General features: G+C 53.9%; 1 protein-coding gene across 1 annotated transcript; it reads right to left on the reverse strand.

Moving 5' to 3' along the window:
- Positions 1–1,556: 1,556 nt before the first annotated feature.
- On the reverse strand, positions 1,557–17,340 carry LOC140685183 (serine protease 33-like). Its single transcript, XM_072936397.1, has 8 exons — positions 17,206–17,340; positions 14,953–14,985; positions 13,211–13,379; positions 9,192–9,535; positions 5,118–5,275; positions 4,636–4,686; positions 3,973–4,059; positions 1,557–1,964 (listed from the first exon to the last, which is right to left on the reverse strand). Exons 1-8 carry the CDS (start codon positions 17,291–17,293, stop codon positions 1,557–1,559), a joined length of 1,338 nt encoding a protein of 445 aa, XP_072792498.1. The 5' UTR covers positions 17,294–17,340.
- Between the last annotated feature and the right edge of the window lie 311 nt (positions 17,341–17,651).

Raw genomic sequence — 17,651 nt, forward strand, 5'->3', positions numbered from 1 at the left:
TCTTTTTTTTTTTCTTTTTTTTTGGCCATTTTTGGGTCATTTCTTACCATTTTTAGGCCTTTTAAAAGGCCTTTTTTTCTTCATTTTTTGGGGTAATTTTTGGCTCCTTTTTGACCGTTTTTAGGACTTTTTAAAGGCTTTTTTCCCCCTTCATTTTTGGCCCCGTTTTTACCATTTTTACCCCCTTTTTACCCATTTTTTGCACACTTTTTTACCATTTTTACCTCCTTTATTAAAAGATAACTCAAACAATATTTTGGACACTTTTCAACCATTTTTGGCCCCATTTTTTTACCCTAATTTTTACCCATTTTTCTCATTTTAAACCATTTTTACCCCTTTTCATCCATTTTTGCCCTTTTCCCCATTCCCCCCAATTTTTTCCCATTCCTCCCAATTTTTTCCCTTTTTTTTCCCATTTCCCCCCATTTCTCTCCCCAATTTTCCCCATTTTTATAATTTTTGCTCTGATTTTCCCCCTTTTTTTCCCATTTTCCCCATTTTCCCCAATTCCCCCCATTTCCCCCCATTTTCCCTATTTCCGCCCCATTTTTCCCTTTTTTCCCAATTCCCCCCATTTTTCCCCATTTCCCCTCATTTTTCCCCTTTTTTCCCCAATTTTCCCCATTTTCCCCCATTTCTTCCCATTTTTATAATTTTTGCTCAGATTTTTCCCCTTTTTTTTCCCCATTTCCCCCCTATTTTCCCATTTCCCCCCATTTTTCCGCATTTCCCCCATTTTTATAATTTTTGTTCTGATTTTTCCCCATTTTCCCCCCTATTTTTTGCTTTTTTCCCCCCATTTTCCCCCATTTTCCCCATTTTCCCCATTTCCCCCTAATTTTCCCCATTTCCCCGTATTTTTTCCCATTTTCCCCTATTTTTCCAATTCTTTCCCTTTTTTTCACATTTCTTCCCATTTTTCCCATTTCCCCCATTTTTACAATTTTCGCTCTGATTTTTCCCCTTTCCCCCCATTTTCCTCCTATTTTTCCGCCTGTTTTTTCCCATTTTCCCCTATTTTTCCCATTTTTTCCTATTTCCCCCCATTTTTTCCCTTTTTCCCATTTCCCCCCATTTCCCTCCACTTTTCCCCATTTTTCCCCCCATTTCCCCCATTTTTCCCCCCATTTCCCCCCCATTTTTTCCCTTTTTTTCCCATTTTTCCCTGTTTTTCCCTTTTTTTCCTATTTCCCCCCATTTTCCCCCTTTCTCCCCATTTTCCCCATTTCCCCCCATTTTCCCCTTTTTTTCCCATTTTCCCCTTTTTCCCAATTACCCCCATTTCCCCCCACTTTTCCCATTTCCCCTCATTTTTTCCCCATTTTCCCAATTTTTCCCCATTTTCCCCATTTTTACAATTTTCTCTCTCATTCCCACCCGCATTTCCCCCCATTTTCCCCATTTCCCCCATTCCCCCATTTCCCCCCATTTCCCCCATTTCCCCCCATTTTTTCCCATTTTCCCCACATTTTTCCACCTGTTTTTCCCCATTTCCCCCATTTTTCCCCATTTTTCCCCATTTTCCCCATTTTCCCCCCATTTTCCCCCCCCCCTCACACCCACCCCTCCCCCACGGCCACGCCCACCACCACGGCCACGCCCACCCCCGCCAGCCCCGCCCTCCCCCTCCCCCCTCCCCCTCCCTGTGGGCGTGTCCCCACCCAGGCCCCGCCCCCTCCCCTCCCGGGCCTCCCATTGGCCGATCCCTTCCCGCCCTGTGGGCGTGGCCAAACCGAGACCACGCCCCCCGCCGCTCCGTGGGCGGGGCCTGGGCCGGGGGGGCGGGGCCAGACGAAGGCCACGCCCCCGGCGCGGGCGGCGATCCAATCAGAGAAGGCGCTGACGCGGGTGTAGACGCCCGGGCGGCGCGGGACCCCGCACCCCTCCCCCCACGAGACGATCCCCACCAGCACCCAGCGCCCCGCGGGGGAGGGGCACACCAGGGGACCCCCGGAGTCGCCCTGCGGGGGGAAAGGTCAAATGAGGGTCACACAGGGGTCATGGGGTCAGTCAGGGGTCATGGGGTCAGTCAGGGTCATTGGGGCACACCAGGGGTCAATGGGGTCACTCAGGGGTCATGGGGTCAGTCAGGGTCATTGGGGCACACCAGGGGACCCCCGGAGTCACCCTGCGGGGGGAAAGGTCATTGAGGGGTCACTGAGGGGTCACTGAGGGGTCATGGGGTCATGGGGTCATTGGGGTCAGTCAGGGTCATTGGGGCACACCAGCGGGCCCCCGGAGTCACCCTGCGGGGGGGAAAGGTCAAATGAGGGTCACACAGGGGTCATGGGGTCAGTCAGGGGTCAGTCAGGGGTCATTGGGGTCAGTCAGGGGTCATTTGGGTGACTGGGGTCAGTCAGGTCATTGGGGTCAGTCAGGGGTCAGGGGGGTCAGAAAGGGATCAATGGGGTCAGTCAGGTCACTCAGGGGTCACTCAGGGGTCATGGGTTCAATCAGGGGTCAGTCAGGGGTCATTGGGTCACTTAGGGTCAATGGGGTCAGTCAGGGGTCAATGGGATCAGTCAGAGTCATTGTGTGAGTCAGGGGTCATTTGGGTGAGTGAGGTCACTCAGGGGTCAATGGGGTCACTCAGGGGTCATGGGATCAGTCAGGGTCATTGGGGCACACCAGCGGGCCCCCGGAGTCGCCCTGAGGGGGAGGGGAGAGGTCACTGAGGGGTCACACAGGGGTCATGGGGTCAGTCAGGGGTCATGGGGTCAGTTAGGGGTCAGTCAATGTCATTGGGGTCAGTCAGGGGTCACAGGGTCAGTCAGGGGTCAGTCAGTTTATTCAGGGGTCAATGGGGTCAGTCAGGGGTCAGTCAGGGTCATTGGGTCACTTAGGGGTCAATGGGGTCAGTCAAGGGTCATTCAGATCACTCAGGGGTCAATGGGGTCACCCAGGGGTCATGGGGTCATTCAGGGGTCATGGGGTCAGTCAGGGGTCATTGGGGTCAGGCAAAGGTCAGTCAGGGTCATTGGGGCACACCAGCGGCCCCCCGGAGTCGCCCTGTGGGGAGGGGAGAGGTCACTCAGGGGTCAGACAGGGGTCACAGGGGGGTCAGGGGGTCAGTCCGGGGTCATTCAGGTCAGGCAGGGGTCCATGGGGTCAGTCAGGGGTTAATGGGGTCAGTCAGGGTCATTGGGGTCAGTCAGGGGTCAATGGGATCAGTCAGGGGTCATTCAGGTCAGACAGGGGTCATTGGGTCACATAGGGGTCATGGGGTCAGGCAAAGGTCACGGGGTCAGTCAGGGGTCATTGGGGCACACCAGGGGACCCCCGGAGTCACCCTGCGGGGGAGGGGAGAGGTCACACAGGGGTCATGGGGTCAGACAGGGGTCAATGGGGTCAGTCAGGGGTCATGGGGTCAGTCAGGGTCATTGGGGTCAGTCAGGGGTCATGGGGTCAGTCAGGGGTCAGAGCTGTATCTCATGAGTAACTCATTAATAACGCTTAAATAACCATTAATAACTCATTAATAACTCATTAATAACCTGATAATAACTCGTTAATAACTCATTATTAATAACCCCTTAATAACTCATTAATAACTCATTAAAAACTCATTAATAACCATTAATAACTCATTAATTACTCACCTTACACGTGTCCTCGCCCCCTCCAGGATCCAGACCACGGCCCATCCCCCACCCCGGGTGTGACCCCGGTGTGACTCATTAATAATTCATTAATAACTCATTAATAACTCGTTAATAACTCATTAATAACCCATTAATAACTCATTAATAACCATTAATAACGCACCTTGCAGGTGTCCATGTCATCCTGGATCGGCCGCGGCTGTGACTGACTCATTAATAACTCACTAATAACTCACTAATAACTCACTAATAACTCATTAATAACTCACTAATAACTCACTAATAACTCACTAATAACTCACTAATAACTCACTAATAACTCACTAATAACCACTAATAACTGATCAATAACTGATCAATAACTCACCTTGCAGGTGTCCCCGCCGCCGCGCGGGTCCCCGGCGCACACCATGTCCCCCTGGATGGGCCGGGGGTGTGACTGACTCACTAATAACTCACTAATAACTCACTAATAACTCACTAATAACTCACTAATAACTGATCAATAACTGATCAATAACACACCTTGCAGGTGTCCCCGCCGCCCCGCGGGTCCCCGGCGCACACCATGTCCCCCTGGATGGGCCGGGGGTGTGACTGACTCACTAATAACTCACTAATAACTCACTAATAACTCACTAATAACTCACTAATAACTGATCAATAACTGATCAATAACTGATCAATAGCGCACCTTGCAGGTGTCCCCGCCGCCCCGCGGGTCCCCGGCGCACACCATGTCCCCCTGGATCGGCCGCGGGTGTGACTGACTCACTAATAACTCACTAATAACTCATTAATAACTCACTAATAACCACTAATAACTGATCAATAACTGATCAATAACACACCTTGCAGGTGTCCCCGCCGCCCCGCGGGTCCCCGGCGCACACCATGTCCCCCTGGATGGGCCGCGGGTGTGACTGACTCACTAATAACTCACTAATAACTCATTAATAACTCACTAATAACTCACTAATAACCACTAATAACTGATCAATAACTGATCAATAAGTGATCAATAACTCACCTTGCAGGTGTCCCCGCCGCCCCGCGGGTCCCCGGCGCACACCATGTCCCCCTGGATGGGCCGGGGGTGTGACTGACTCACTAATAACTCACTAATAACTCACTAATAACCACTAATAACTGATCAATAACTGATCAATAACTGATCAATAGCGCACCTTGCAGGTGTCCCCGCCGCCCCGCGGGTCCCCGGCGCACACCATGTCCCCCTGGATGGGCCGGGGGTGTGACTGACTCACTAATAACTCACTAATAACTCACTAATAACTCACTAATAACTCACTAATAACCACTAATAACTGATCAATAACTGATCAATAACGCACCTTGCAGGTGTCCCCGCCGCCCCGCGGGTCCCCGGCGCACACCATGTCCCCCTGGATGGGCCGCGGGTGTGACTGACTCACTAATAACTCACTAATAACTCACTAATAACTCACTAATAACCACTAATAACTGATCAATAACTGATCAATAACACACCTTGCAGGTGTCCCCGCCGCCCCGCGGGTCCCCGGCGCACACCATGTCCCCCTGGATGGGCCGGGGGGGCAGGGCGGGGCCCAGGTCGGTGCCGTACAGGCGGCGGCAGAGCCCCAGGGGCAGCAGAGGGACACGGAGCTGGCGGAGACGGCGCGGGGCTGGAGAGTGACCAGAGTGACCAGAGTGACCAGAGTGACCACTGACCAGTGAGTGACCATCAGTGACCAGTGACCACTGAGTGACCACTGACCACTGAGTGACCAGTGACCACTGACCAGTGACCTCCCACTGACCAACCCACTGAGTGACCTTGAGTGACCAATGAGTGACCACTGACCAGTGAGTGACCAGTGAGTGACCACTGAGTGACCCCTGAGTGACCACTGACCAGTGAGTGACCAGTGACCAGTGAGTGATCACTGAGTGACTCTGAGTGACCACTGAGTGACCACCCACTGACCAACCCACTGAGTGACCCACTGAGTGACCACTGAGTGACCACTGACCAGTGACCACTGAGTGACCACTGAGTGACCACTGAGTGACCACTGAGTGACCACTGAGTGACCCACTGAGTGACCACTGACCACTGAGTGACCACTGACCGACCCACTGAGTGACCAGTGAGTGACCAGTGAATGACCAGTGAGTGATCACTGACCACTGATCACTGATCAACCCACTGAGTGACTCTGAGTGACCGGTGAGTGACCACTGACCAGTGACCAGTGACCAGTGACCAGTGACCAGTGAGTGACCGCTGATCACTGACCAGTGATCAACCCACTGAGTGACCCTGAGTGACCACTGAGTGACCACTGAGTGACCACTGAGTGACCACTGACCAATGAGTGACCAATGACCAGTGATCAACCCACTGAGTGACTCTGAGTGACCACTGAGTGACCACTGACCAGTGACCGTGAGTGACCAGTGAGTGACCACTGACCACTGAGTGACCACTGAGTGACTCTGAGTGACCAGTGAGTGACCACTGACCACTGACCACTGAGTGACCACTGAGTGACCAGTAAGTGACGGGTGAGTGACCACTGACCACTGATCACTGATCAACCCACTGAGTGACTCTGAGTGACCCATTGAGTGACCACTGACCAGTGAGTGACCACTGAGTGACCAGTGAGTGACCCACTGAGTGACCACTGAGTGACCCACTGAGTGACCAGTGAGTGACCGGTGAGTGACCACTGAGTGACCACTGAGTGACCACTGACCACTGAGTGACCACTGAGTGACCACTGACCAGTGAGTGACCACTGAGTGATCACTGAGTGACCAGTGAGTGACCAGTGAGTGACCAATGAGTGACCACTGAGTGACCACTGACCGGTGAGTGACCACCCATTGACCACTGATCACTGAGTGACCAATGAGTGACCACTGAGTGACCAGTGAGTGACCACTGACCAGTGAGTGACCACCCACTGACCAACCCACTGAGTGACCCGGAGTGACCACTGAGTGACCACTGACCAGTGACCAGTGAGTGACCCTGAGTGACCACTGAGTGACCACTGAGTGACCACTGACCAGTGAGTGACCAATGAGTGACCAGTGAGTGACCACTGACCAGTGACCACTGAGTGACCACTGAGTGACCACTGAGTGACCGGTGAGTGACCAGTGACCAGTGACCACTGATCAATCCACTGACTGACCAGTGACCAGTGACCAACCCACTGACCGACCCACTGAGTGACCAATGAGTGACCCTGAGTGACCTCTCCCAGTTTGTCCCAGTCCCCCCCAATTCCCTCCCAGTCTCCCCCACTCCCCCATTAACCCCCCCAACCCCCCCAAACCCCTCCCAGTCCCTCCCAGTATATCCCAGTTACCCCATTAACCCTTTCCACTCCCTCCAAACCCCTCCCAGTCCCTCCCAGTTTGTTCCCAGTCCCTCCCAGTCCCCCATTAACCCTTTCCATTCCCCATTTAACCCCTCCCAGTTTGTCCCAGTCACTCCCAGTTTGTTCCCAGTCCCTCCCAGTCCCTCCCAGTCCCCCCAGTTCACTCACCGCCGTTCCCGGTGTCCCCCCAGCCGGTGCTGACGCAGTTACCCCATTAACCCCATTAATCCCAGTATATCCCAGTATGTCCCATTAACCCCTCCCAGTTTGTTCCCAGTCCCCCATTAACCCTTTCCACTCCCCCATTAACCCCTCCCAGTGCCCCCCAAACCCCTCCCAGTTTGTCCCAGTATACCCCAGTTACCCCATTAACCCCTCCCAATCCCTCCCAGTTTGTTCCCAGTCCCTCCCAGTCCCCCATTAACCCTTTCCCCTCCCCCATTAACCCGTCCCAGTCCCTCCCAGTATATCCCAGTTTGTTCCAGTCCCTCCCAATCCCTCCCAGTTCCCTCCCAGTTTGTTCCCAGTCCCTCCCAGTCCCTCCCAGTCCCTCATTAACCCTTTCCACTCCCCCTTTAACCCCTCCCAGTCCCCCCCAAACCCCTCCCAGTTTGTCCCAGTCCCTCCCAGTATACCCCAGTCCCCCATTAACCCTTTTAACTCCCTCATTAAGCCCCCAAACTGCCCCCAAACCCCTCCCAGTCCCTCCCAGTCCCTCCCAGTATATCCCAGTTACCCCATTAACCCCTCCCAGTCCCTCCCAGTTTGTTCCCAGTCCCTCCCAGTCCCTCCCAGTATATCCCAGTTACCCCATTAACCCCTCCCACTCCCTCCCAGTTTGTTCCCAGTCCCTCCCAGTCCCTCCCAGTCCCTCCCAGTATATCCCAGTTTGTTCCCAGTCCCTCCCAGTCCCTCCCAGTCCCTCCCAGTATATCCCAGTTACCACATTAACCCTTTCCACTCCCCCATTAACCCCTCCCAGTCCCTCCCAGTCCCTCCCAGTGTGTTCCCAGTCGCCCCCAAACCCCTCCCTGTCCCTCCCAGTATATCCCAGTTACCCCATTAACCCCTCCCAGTCCCTCCCAGTTTGTTCCCAGTCCCTCCCAGTCTCTCCCAGTATATCCCAGTCCCCCCCAAACCCCTCCCAGTCCCTCCCAGTATATCCCAGTTACCCCATTAACCCTTTCCACTCCCCCATTAACCCCTCCCAGTCCCTCCCAGTCCCTCCCAGTTTGTTCCCAGTCCCTCCCAGTATACCCCAGTCCCCCCAGTCCCACTCACCGCCGCTCCCGGTGTCCCCCCAGCCGGTGCTGACGCAGTTACCCCATTAACCCCTCCCAGTATATCCCAGTATGTCCCAGTATGTCCCATTAACCCCTCCCAGTGCCCTCCCAGTATATCCCAGTTACCCCATTAACCCTTTCCATTGCCCCTTTAACCCCTCCCAGTCCCTCACAGTCCCTCCCAGTATACCCCAGTTACCCCATTAACCCCTCCCAGTCTGTCCCTGTCCCTCCTAGTCTGTCCCCTGAAACCCCTCCCAGTCCCTCCCTGTTTGTTTTAATCCCATCCCATCCCAGTTCCCTCCCAGTCCCTCCCAGTCTCTCCCAGTTCACCCCCAAACCCCTCCCAGTCCTCTCCCAGTTCCCCCCAGTAACCCATTAACCCTTTCCACTGCCCCATTAACCCCTCCCCGTCCCCCCCAAATCCCTCCCAGTCCCTCCCAGTCCCTCCCAGTATGTCCCAGTTACCCCATTAACCCTTTCCACTCCCCCATTAACGCCTCCCAGTCCCTCCCAGTTTGTTCCCAGTCCCTCCCAGTGCCCCCATTAACCCTTTCCACTCCCCCATTAACCCCTCCCAGTTTGTTCCCAGTCCCTCCCAGTTACCCCATTAACCCCTCCCAGTCCCTCCCAGTCCCTCCCAGTCCCTCATTAACCCTTTCCACTCCCCCTTTAACCCCTCCCAGTCCCCCCCAAACCCCTCCCAGTCTATTCCCAGTCCCTCCCAGTCCCCCCCAAACCCATCCCAGTCCCTCCCAGTCCCTCCCAGTATAAACCAGTCCCCCATTAACCCTTTCCCCTCTCCCATTAACCCTTTCCCCTCCCCCATTAACCCCTCCCAGTGCCCCCAAACCCCTCCCAGTATATCCCAGTTTGTTCCCAGTCCCTCCCAGTATATCCCAGTATACCCCAATTAGTCTCACCGCCGTTCCCGGTGTCCCCCCACCCGGTGCTGACGCAGGGGGTGCCGGGGGGGAAGCGCAGGGTGGGGGAGGGGAGGCAGACGGGGCCCATCCCCCGCCGGTAGCGCAGCGGCCGCCGCAGCCGCAGCAGCGCCACGTCCCCGCTGGTGGCCTCGCCGGCGTAGCGGGGGTGGGGCAGGAGCTGCGACACCCCCACCGACACCCCCGGGGGCACAGGGGTCACTTCCGGGGTCACTGAGGTCACGCCCGGGGTCATTGGGGCCGCCCCTCCCCCACGGTCGGTGTCACTGTCGGGCAGTTCGGACGTGCCCAACAGCACCGAGAACTGGCGCGGGTCACTGCTCCTGGGGGAGGGGCACAGAGGGGTCAGTCAGGGGTCACACAGGGGTCAATCAGGGTGGGGGAGGGGCACAGGGGTCACTGAGGGGTCAGGGGTCAGTCAGGGGTCACTGCTCCTGGGGGAGGGGTAAAGAGGGGGAGGGGTCAATGGAAGGGTCAGGGGGGTGGGGGAGGGGCAGAGAGGGGGTGGGGGTCAATGTGGGGTCAGGGGTCAATGGGGTGGGGGAGGGGTCAGTGGGGTGACTCAGGGGTCAGTCAGGGGTCACTGCTCCTGGGGGAGGGGCACAGAGGGGTCAGGGGTCAGTCAGGGGTCACACAGGGGTCACTGCTCCTGGGGGAGGGGCACAGAGGGGTCAGTGAGGGGTCATGCAGGGGTCAGTGGGGTCAGTCAGGGGTCAGTCAGGGGTCAGTGGGGTGGGGGAGGGGTCAGTGAGGTGGGGGAGGGGCACAGGGGTCAGTCAGGGGTCACACAGGGGTCAGGGGTCAGTCAGGGGTCACTCAGGGTGGGGGAGGGGTCAGTGAGAGTGGGGGAGGGGCACGGAGGTCAGGGGTCAGTCAGGGGTCAGTCAGGGGTCAGTCAGGGGTCACTCAGGGTGGGGGAGGGGCACAGGGGTCAGTGGGGTCACTCAGGGGTTAGTGGGGTGGGGGAGGGGCAGTGGGGTCACTCAGGGTGGGGGAGGGGTCACTGCTCCTGGGGGAGGGGCACAGAGGTCACTCAGGGGTCAGGGGTCACACAGGGGTCAGTCAGGGGTCAGTCAGGGGTCACTCAGTGGGGGAGGGGTCAGTAGGGTCAGTGGGGTGGGGGAGGGGCAGAGGGGTCAGTGGGGTCAGTGGGGTCAGTCAGGGGTCAGTCAGGGGTCACACAGGGGTCACACAGGGGTCACACAGGGGTCAGGGGAGTGGGGGACGGGCACAGGGGGCAGGGTCAGTGTGGGGGAGGGGTACAAAGTGGGGGAGGGGATCAGTGGGGTCATTCTGCGTGGGGGAGGGGCACAGGGGTCACTCAGGGTGGGGGAGGGGCGCAAAGGGGTCAGTGGGGTCACTCGGGGGTCACTCAGGGTGGGGGAGGGGCGCAAAGGGGTCAGTGGGGTCACTCGGGGGTCACTCAGGGTGGGGGAGGGGCGCAAAGGGGTCAGTGGGGTCACTCGGGGGTCACTCAGGGTGGGGGAGGGGCACAGAGTAGGGGAGAGGTCAGTGTGGGGGAGGGGGAGGGGCACAGGGGTAATTCAGGGTGGGGGAGGGGCAGAGGGGTCACTCAGGGTGGGGGAGGGGCACAGAGTAGGGGAGAGGTCAGTGTGGGGGAGGGGGAGGGGCACAGGGGTAATTCAGGGTGGGGGAGGGGCAGAGGGAGGAGTGGTCAGTGTGGGGGAGGGGTCAGTGGGATCATTCTGGGTGGGGGAGGGTCAGTGGGGTCACTCAGGGGTCACCCAGGGTGGGGGAGGGGTCACTGCTCCTGGGGGAGGGGCACAGGGGTCAGTGAGGGGTCAGGGGTCAGTCAGGGGTCACTCAGGGTGGGGGAGGGGTCAATGGAAGGGTCAGTCAGGGTGGGGGAGGGGCACAAAGGGGGGGAGGGGTCAGTGGGGTCACTCAGGGGTCAATCAGAGTGGGGGAGGGGCAGAGGGGTCAGGGGGGTGGGGGAGGGGTCCCAGTCCCTGTTCCCACTCCCATACTGGTTTATACTGGTTCATACTGGTTTATACTGGTTTATTCTGGTTTGCCCCAGTTTATCCCAGGTTATACTGGTTTATCTTGATCCATACTGGTTTATACTGGTTTATCCCAATTTATACTGGTTTATACTGGTTTGATGGATTTCTATGGGTTTTTTTGGGTTTATACCGGTCCATACTGGTTTATACTGGTCCATACTGGTCCATACTGGTTTATACTGGTTTATACTGGTTTATACTGGTTTGATGGATTTCTATGGGGATTTTTGGGTCCATACTGGTTTAAACTGGTCCGTACTGGTCCATACTGGTTTATACTGGTCTATACTGGTTTGATGGATTTCTATGGGGATTTTTGGGTCCATACTGGTCCATACTGGTTTCTATGGATTTCTATGGATTTTTTTTGGCCCATACTGGTCCATACTGGTCCATACTGGTTTATACTGGTCCATACTGGTCCATACTGGTTTCTATGGATTTCTATGGATTTCTATGGGTTTTTTTCAGTCCATACTGGTCCATACTGGTTTATACTGGTTTCTATGGATTTCTATAGGGTTTTTTAGGTTTAAACTGGTCCATACTGGTCCATACTGGTTTATACTGGTTTCTATGGATTTCAATGGGGTTTTTTGGGCCCATACTGGTTTAAACTGGTCCGTACTGGTCCATACTGGTTTGATGGATTTCAATGGGGATTTTTGGGTTTAAACTGGTTTGAACTGGTCCATACTGGTTTATACTGGTTTGATGGATTTCTATGGGGATCTTTGGGTCCATACTGGTTTTAACTGGTCCATACTGGTTTAAACTGGTCCATACTGGTTTATACTGGTTTATCCCAATTTATACTGGTTTATACTGGTTTGATGGATTTCTATGGGGATTTTTGGGTTTATACTGGTTTAAACTGGTCCATACTGGTCCATACTGGTCTATACTGGTTTATACTGGTTTATACTGGTTTCCATGGATTTTTATGGGGATTTTTGGGTTTAAACTGGTTTGAACTGGTCCATACTGGTTTATACTGGTCTGTACTGGTTTCTATGGATTTCTATGGATTTCTATGGGGTTTTTTGGTTTATACTGGTTTAAACTGGTCCATACTGGTCTATACTGGTCCATACTGGTCCATACTGGTCCATACTGGTTTATACTGGTTTCCATGGATTTCTATGGGTTTTTTTGGCCCCATACTGGTTTAAACTGGTTTATACTGGTCCATACTGGTTTATACTGGTTTCTGTGGATTTCTATGGGGATTTTTGGGCCCATACTGGTTTATACTGGTCCATACTGGTTTCTATGGATTTCAATGGGGATTTTTGGGTTTAAACTGGTCCATACTGGTTTAAACTGGTTTAAACTGGTTTATACTGGTTTGATGGATTTCTATGGGGTTTTTTGGGTTTATACTGGTTTAAATTGGTTTATACTGGTCCATACTGGTTTCTATGGATTTCAATAGGGATTTTTGGGCCCATACTGGTTTATACTGGTTTATACTGGTTTGATGGATTTCTATGGGGATTTTTGGGTTTAAACTGGTTTAAACTGGTCCATACTGGTTTATACTGGTCCATACTGGTTTATATTGGTTTATACTGGTCCATACTGGTTTATACTGGTTTCCATGGATTTTTATGGGGATTTTTGGGTTTATACTGGTTTATACTGGTCCATACTGGTTTGATGGATTTCTATGGGGATTTTTGGGTTTATACTGGTTTAAACTGGTCCATACTGGTTTATACTGGTTTATACTGGTTTGATGGATTTCTATGGGGTTTTTTGGGTTTTTACTGGTTTAAACTGGTCCATACTGGTCCATACTGGTTTATACTGGTCCATACTGGTTTCTATGGATTTCTATGGATTTCTATGGGGATTTTTGGGCCCAAACTGGTCCATACTGGTTTATACTGGTTTCTATGGATTTCAATGGGTTTTTTTGGGTTTAAACTGGTTTATACTGGTCCATACTGGTCCGTACTGGTGACTCACCCCTGCAGGCAGTGCGCGGCCGTCAGGACCCACTCGGGGGACACGAGGGACACCCCACAGACGTGGGTCCCCCCCCGGCGCAGGGACCCCTGCCAGGGCCAGCGCCCCTCCCCCGCCTCCGAGCCCCCCACGGCGCGGGACAGCGGGGGGGGGTGGGGCAGGCCGCACTCTGCGGGAACAGCCGGGAGGCGGGTTGGGGGGGTTTGGGGGATTTGGGGGATTTGGGGGGATTATTGGGGGATTTAGGGGGGTTTGGGGGGATGTGGGGGGGTTTGGGGGGATTTGGGGGGATTTTGGGGGATTTTGGGGAATTTGGGGGGTTTGGGGGGGGTTTGGGGGGATTTGGGGGGATTTGGGGATATTTGCGTGGATTTGGGGGGATTCAGGGGGGATTTGGGGGATTTTGGGGGGGATTTGGGGAGATTTGGGGGAATTTGGGGGAATTTGGGGAATTTGGGGGGGTTTAGGGGGGATTTTGGGGGATTTTGGGGGGATTTGGGGAATTTGGGGCAATTTTGGGAGATTTTAGGGAGATTCTGGGGGATTTTAGAAGATTTTGGGGGGATTTTGGGGGGATTTGGGGGGGGATTTTGGGGGGGATTTTGGGGGGGTTGGGGGGATTTCGGGAGGATTTGGGGGATTTTGGGGGGATTTTGGGGGGGTTGGGGGGATTTCGGGAGGATTTGGGGGATTTTGGGGGGATTTTGGGGGGATTTGGGGGGGATTTTGTGGGGGTTGGGGGATTTCGGGAGGATTTGGGGGATTTTGGGGGGATTTTGGAAGGGTTTGGGGGTGTTTTAGGGAGGTTCTGGGGGATTTCAAAAGATTTTGGGGGGATTTGGGGGATTTGGGGGGGATTTAGCGGGGGGTTGAGGGGAATTTGGGGGATTATTGGGGGGATTTTGGGGGGTTTTGGGGGAGTTATTCGGGGTTTTGGGGGATTTTGGGGGGATTTTGGGGGGATTTGGGGGGGATTTGAAGGGGTTGGGGCAGATATGGGGGATTTTGGGGTGTTTTGGGTGATTATTGGGGGATTATTGGGGGGGTTTGGGGGGATTTTGGGGTGTTTTGGGGGATTTGAGGGGGATTTAGCGGGGGGTTGAGGGGATTTGGGGCAGTTTTGGGTGATTATTTAGGGGATTTGGGGGGGATTTTAGGGGTTTTGGGGGGATTTTAGGGAGATTCTGGGGGATTTTGGGAGGATTTGGGGGGATTTGGGGGGAATTTGGGGGAATTTTGGGGGATTTGAGGGGATTTTGGGGGATTTTGGGGAGATTTGGGGGATTTTGGGGGATTTGGGGGGATTTTGGGGGGTTTTGGGGTGTTTTGGGTGATTACTTGGGGGGATTTGGGGGGAATTTGGGGGGGTTGGGGGGATTTCGGGAGGATTTGGGGGATTTGGGGAGATTTTGGGAGGATTTGGGGGATTTTGGGAGGATTTGGGGGGGTTTGGTGGGATTTTTGGAAGATTTGGGGGGATTTTGGGGAGATTTGAGGGATTTTGGTGGAATTTGGGAGGATTTGGGGGGATTTTGGGGAGATTTGGGGGAAATTCGGGGGATTTTGGGAGGGATTTGGGGGATTTTGGGATATTTGCGTGGATTTGGGGGGATTTAGGGGGGATTTAGGGGGATTATTGGGGGCATTTTGGGGGATTTTGGGGGATTTTGGGACATTCTGGGGGGGGTTTGGGGGGATTTTGGGGAGATTTTGGGGGATTTTGGGACATTCGGGGCCCTCACCGCGCTCCGTCTCCGTGAGTTCCCGGGACCCATCTGGGGGGGAAAGGGGGAGGGGGGTCAGGGGGGTCTGAACCCCAAAAAATGCAAAAAAACCCCAAAATCCACACGAAAAGACCCAAAAATCCACCCAAAACCCCCACAAAAACCCAAAAAATACAAAAGACCCACCAGAAACCCTCCAAAATCCACCCAAAAACCCCAAAATACCCCAAATCCACACCAAAAAAACTCCAAAATCTGCCCAAAAAACCCCTAAAAAACAATCAAAAAACCCCAACCCCAAAATCTCCCCCAAAAAAATTTTAAAAAGCCCAACAAAACTCCCAAAATTCATCCAAAGAGGGAGAAAATCCCAAATTTCCACCTGGAACACCCCAAAATTCCATCCAAAATCCAAATTTTCCACCCAAAATCCAAAAATTCCATTCAAAATTCCCAAAATTCCAGCCAGGAACCCCAAAAATCCCCAAATTCCCACCCCAAACCCCAAAATTACCTCCAAAATCCCTCCAAAAATCCAAATTTTCCACTGAAAATCCCCCAAATTCCACCCAAAACCCCCAAAATTCCACCTCAAACCCCAAAATTCCTCCCAAAACCCCCAAATTCCCAACCGGGGTCCCCAAAAATCCCAAAAGTTCCACCTCAAACCCCAAAATTCCCCTCAAAACTCCCAAAAATTCCCCAAATTCCCACCCCAAACCCCAAAATCCGCCCCCAAAAGCCCCAAAATTCACCCCAAACCCCCAAAACTCCCCCCAAAACCCCCAAAATTCCCCCAAAACCCCCAAATTCCTACACGGGCAAACCCCAAAACCCCCAAAATTCTCCCCCCAAACCCCCAAATCCTTTTCCAAAATTCCCACCCCCAAACCCCAAATTCCCCCTCCCCCCCCAAACCCCCGAAAAACCCCCAAAAACCCCCAAAAAACCCCCCAAAAAAACCCAAAAAAACCCCAAAACCCCCCAAAAAACCCTAAAAAAACCCCCCAAAAACCCCCCAAAAACCCCAAAAAACCCCCAAAACCCCCCCCAAAAAACCCTAAACCCCCCCCAAAACCCCCAAACCTCCCAAAAACCCCAATAAAACCCCCCCAAAAAAACCCCAAACCCCAAAAAACTCCAAAAAAACCCAAAAAAACCCCAAAAAGACCCCAAAAAACCCCAAAACCCCCCAAAACACCCCAAAAAAACCCCAACCCCCCAAAAAACCCCCAAAACCCACCAAAACCCCCCCAAAAACCCCCAAAAAAACCCAAAAAACCCCAAAAACCCCAATAAAAACCCCAAAACCCCCCAAACCCCCCCCAAAAAAACCCTAAATCCCCCCAAAACCCCCAAACCCCCCAAAAAGCCCGCAAAAAAACCCCAAAACCCCAAAACACCCCAAAACCCACCCAAAAAAACCCCAAAACCCCCAAAAAACCCCCAAAACCCCAATAAATACCCCAAAAAAACCTCAAAAAACCCCCAAAAAAACCCCAATAAAACCCCAAAATCCCCCCAAACCCCCAAAAAAAAACCCCCAAACCCCCAAAAACCCCCCCAATAAAACCCCAAAAACCCCCCAAACCCCCAAAAAAACTCCCAAAAAACCCAAAAAACCCCCAAAAAGCCCTAAAAAAACCCCCAAACCCCCCCCAAAAAAACCTTAAACCCCGCCAAAACCCCCAAATCCCCAAAAACCCCCAAAAAAACCCCCAAACCCCCCCAAAAAAACCCCCCAAAACCCCCAAAAACCCCAACCCCCCCCAAAAAAAAACCCCAAAAAACCCCCAAAAACCCCCAAAAACCCCAAAACCCCCCAAAAAACCCCGAAAAAAAACCCCAATAAAAACCCTAACCCCCCCCCAAAACCCCCAAACCCCAAATTTCCCCTCCCCCCCCAAACCCCCCAAAACCCCCAAAAAACCCCAAAACCCCCCCAAAACCCCCCCAAAACCCCCCAAAAAACCCCAATAAAACCCCAAAAACCCCAATAAAAACCCCAATAAAAACCCCAATAAAAACCCCAAAAATCCCCCAAAAAACCCCCCAAAACCCCCAAAAAAGCCCCCAAAAAAACCCCCCAAAACCCCCAAAAAAACCCCCAAAAAACCCAATACCCCCCCAAAAAAACCCAAAAAACCCCCAAAGAAACCCCCAAAACCCCCCAAAAACCCCCAAAAAACCCCAATAAATCCCTTCCTACGGGTGGGGGAGGGGCGGGGGGGGGGATCCCCCCGATATTTATTTTTTGGGGGGGGGTTGTACCTGCGGGGGGGTCCCCGGGCGTGACGTCACAGGCGAGGGCGGCCAGCAGCAGGAGGGGGAGGGGCAGCAGCGGCCGCGGGGTCCCCATGGCGCCGCCGCCCCTCCCCCACCCCGCGCTGCCCCTTTAAAACCGCGCGGGGGGTGGGGGAGGGGCGGGGAGGGGAGGGGTGGGGGAGGGGCCGCCCCCCCCCCCCGACGCCGTTTGACGGGTCCGCCCGAGCCGCGGGGCAGGGGCGGGGCGCGCCCCTCCCCCACCCCCGCCCCGCCCCCGCCATTCCCGGGATTGGGGTTGGGGTGGGGGAGGGGAAAAGGGAAAATTTGGATCGGAAATTCGGGGGTTTTCAGCCGAAATTCTGCTTGAAATATGGATTTTCCATCTGAAATCTGAATTTTCCATCAAAAATCCGAATTTTCCACCAAAATTCCGCTCGAAATCCAAAATTTCC

This window comes from Taeniopygia guttata, chromosome 16 (genome assembly GCF_048771995.1).
Source record: "Taeniopygia guttata chromosome 16, bTaeGut7.mat, whole genome shotgun sequence".
Classification (NCBI taxonomy): Eukaryota; Metazoa; Chordata; class Aves; order Passeriformes; family Estrildidae; genus Taeniopygia; species Taeniopygia guttata.

Bases quoted from the DNA above. Each gene is read 5' to 3' on its own strand.
- LOC140685183 (XM_072936397.1), bottom strand. From the start codon at position 17,293: ATGGGGACCCCGCGGCCGCTGCTGCCCCTCCCCCTCCTGCTGCTGGCC. The intron at 5,276-9,191 runs GTGAGACTAATT...GTCACTCTCCAG, and splicing joins GGGGGACACCGGGAACGGCG to CCCCGCGCCGTCTCCGCCAG. The intron at 1,965-3,972 runs GTGAGTTATTGA...TTCCCCCCGCAG, and splicing joins GCGGCGGGGACACCTGCAAG to GGCGACTCCGGGGGTCCCCT.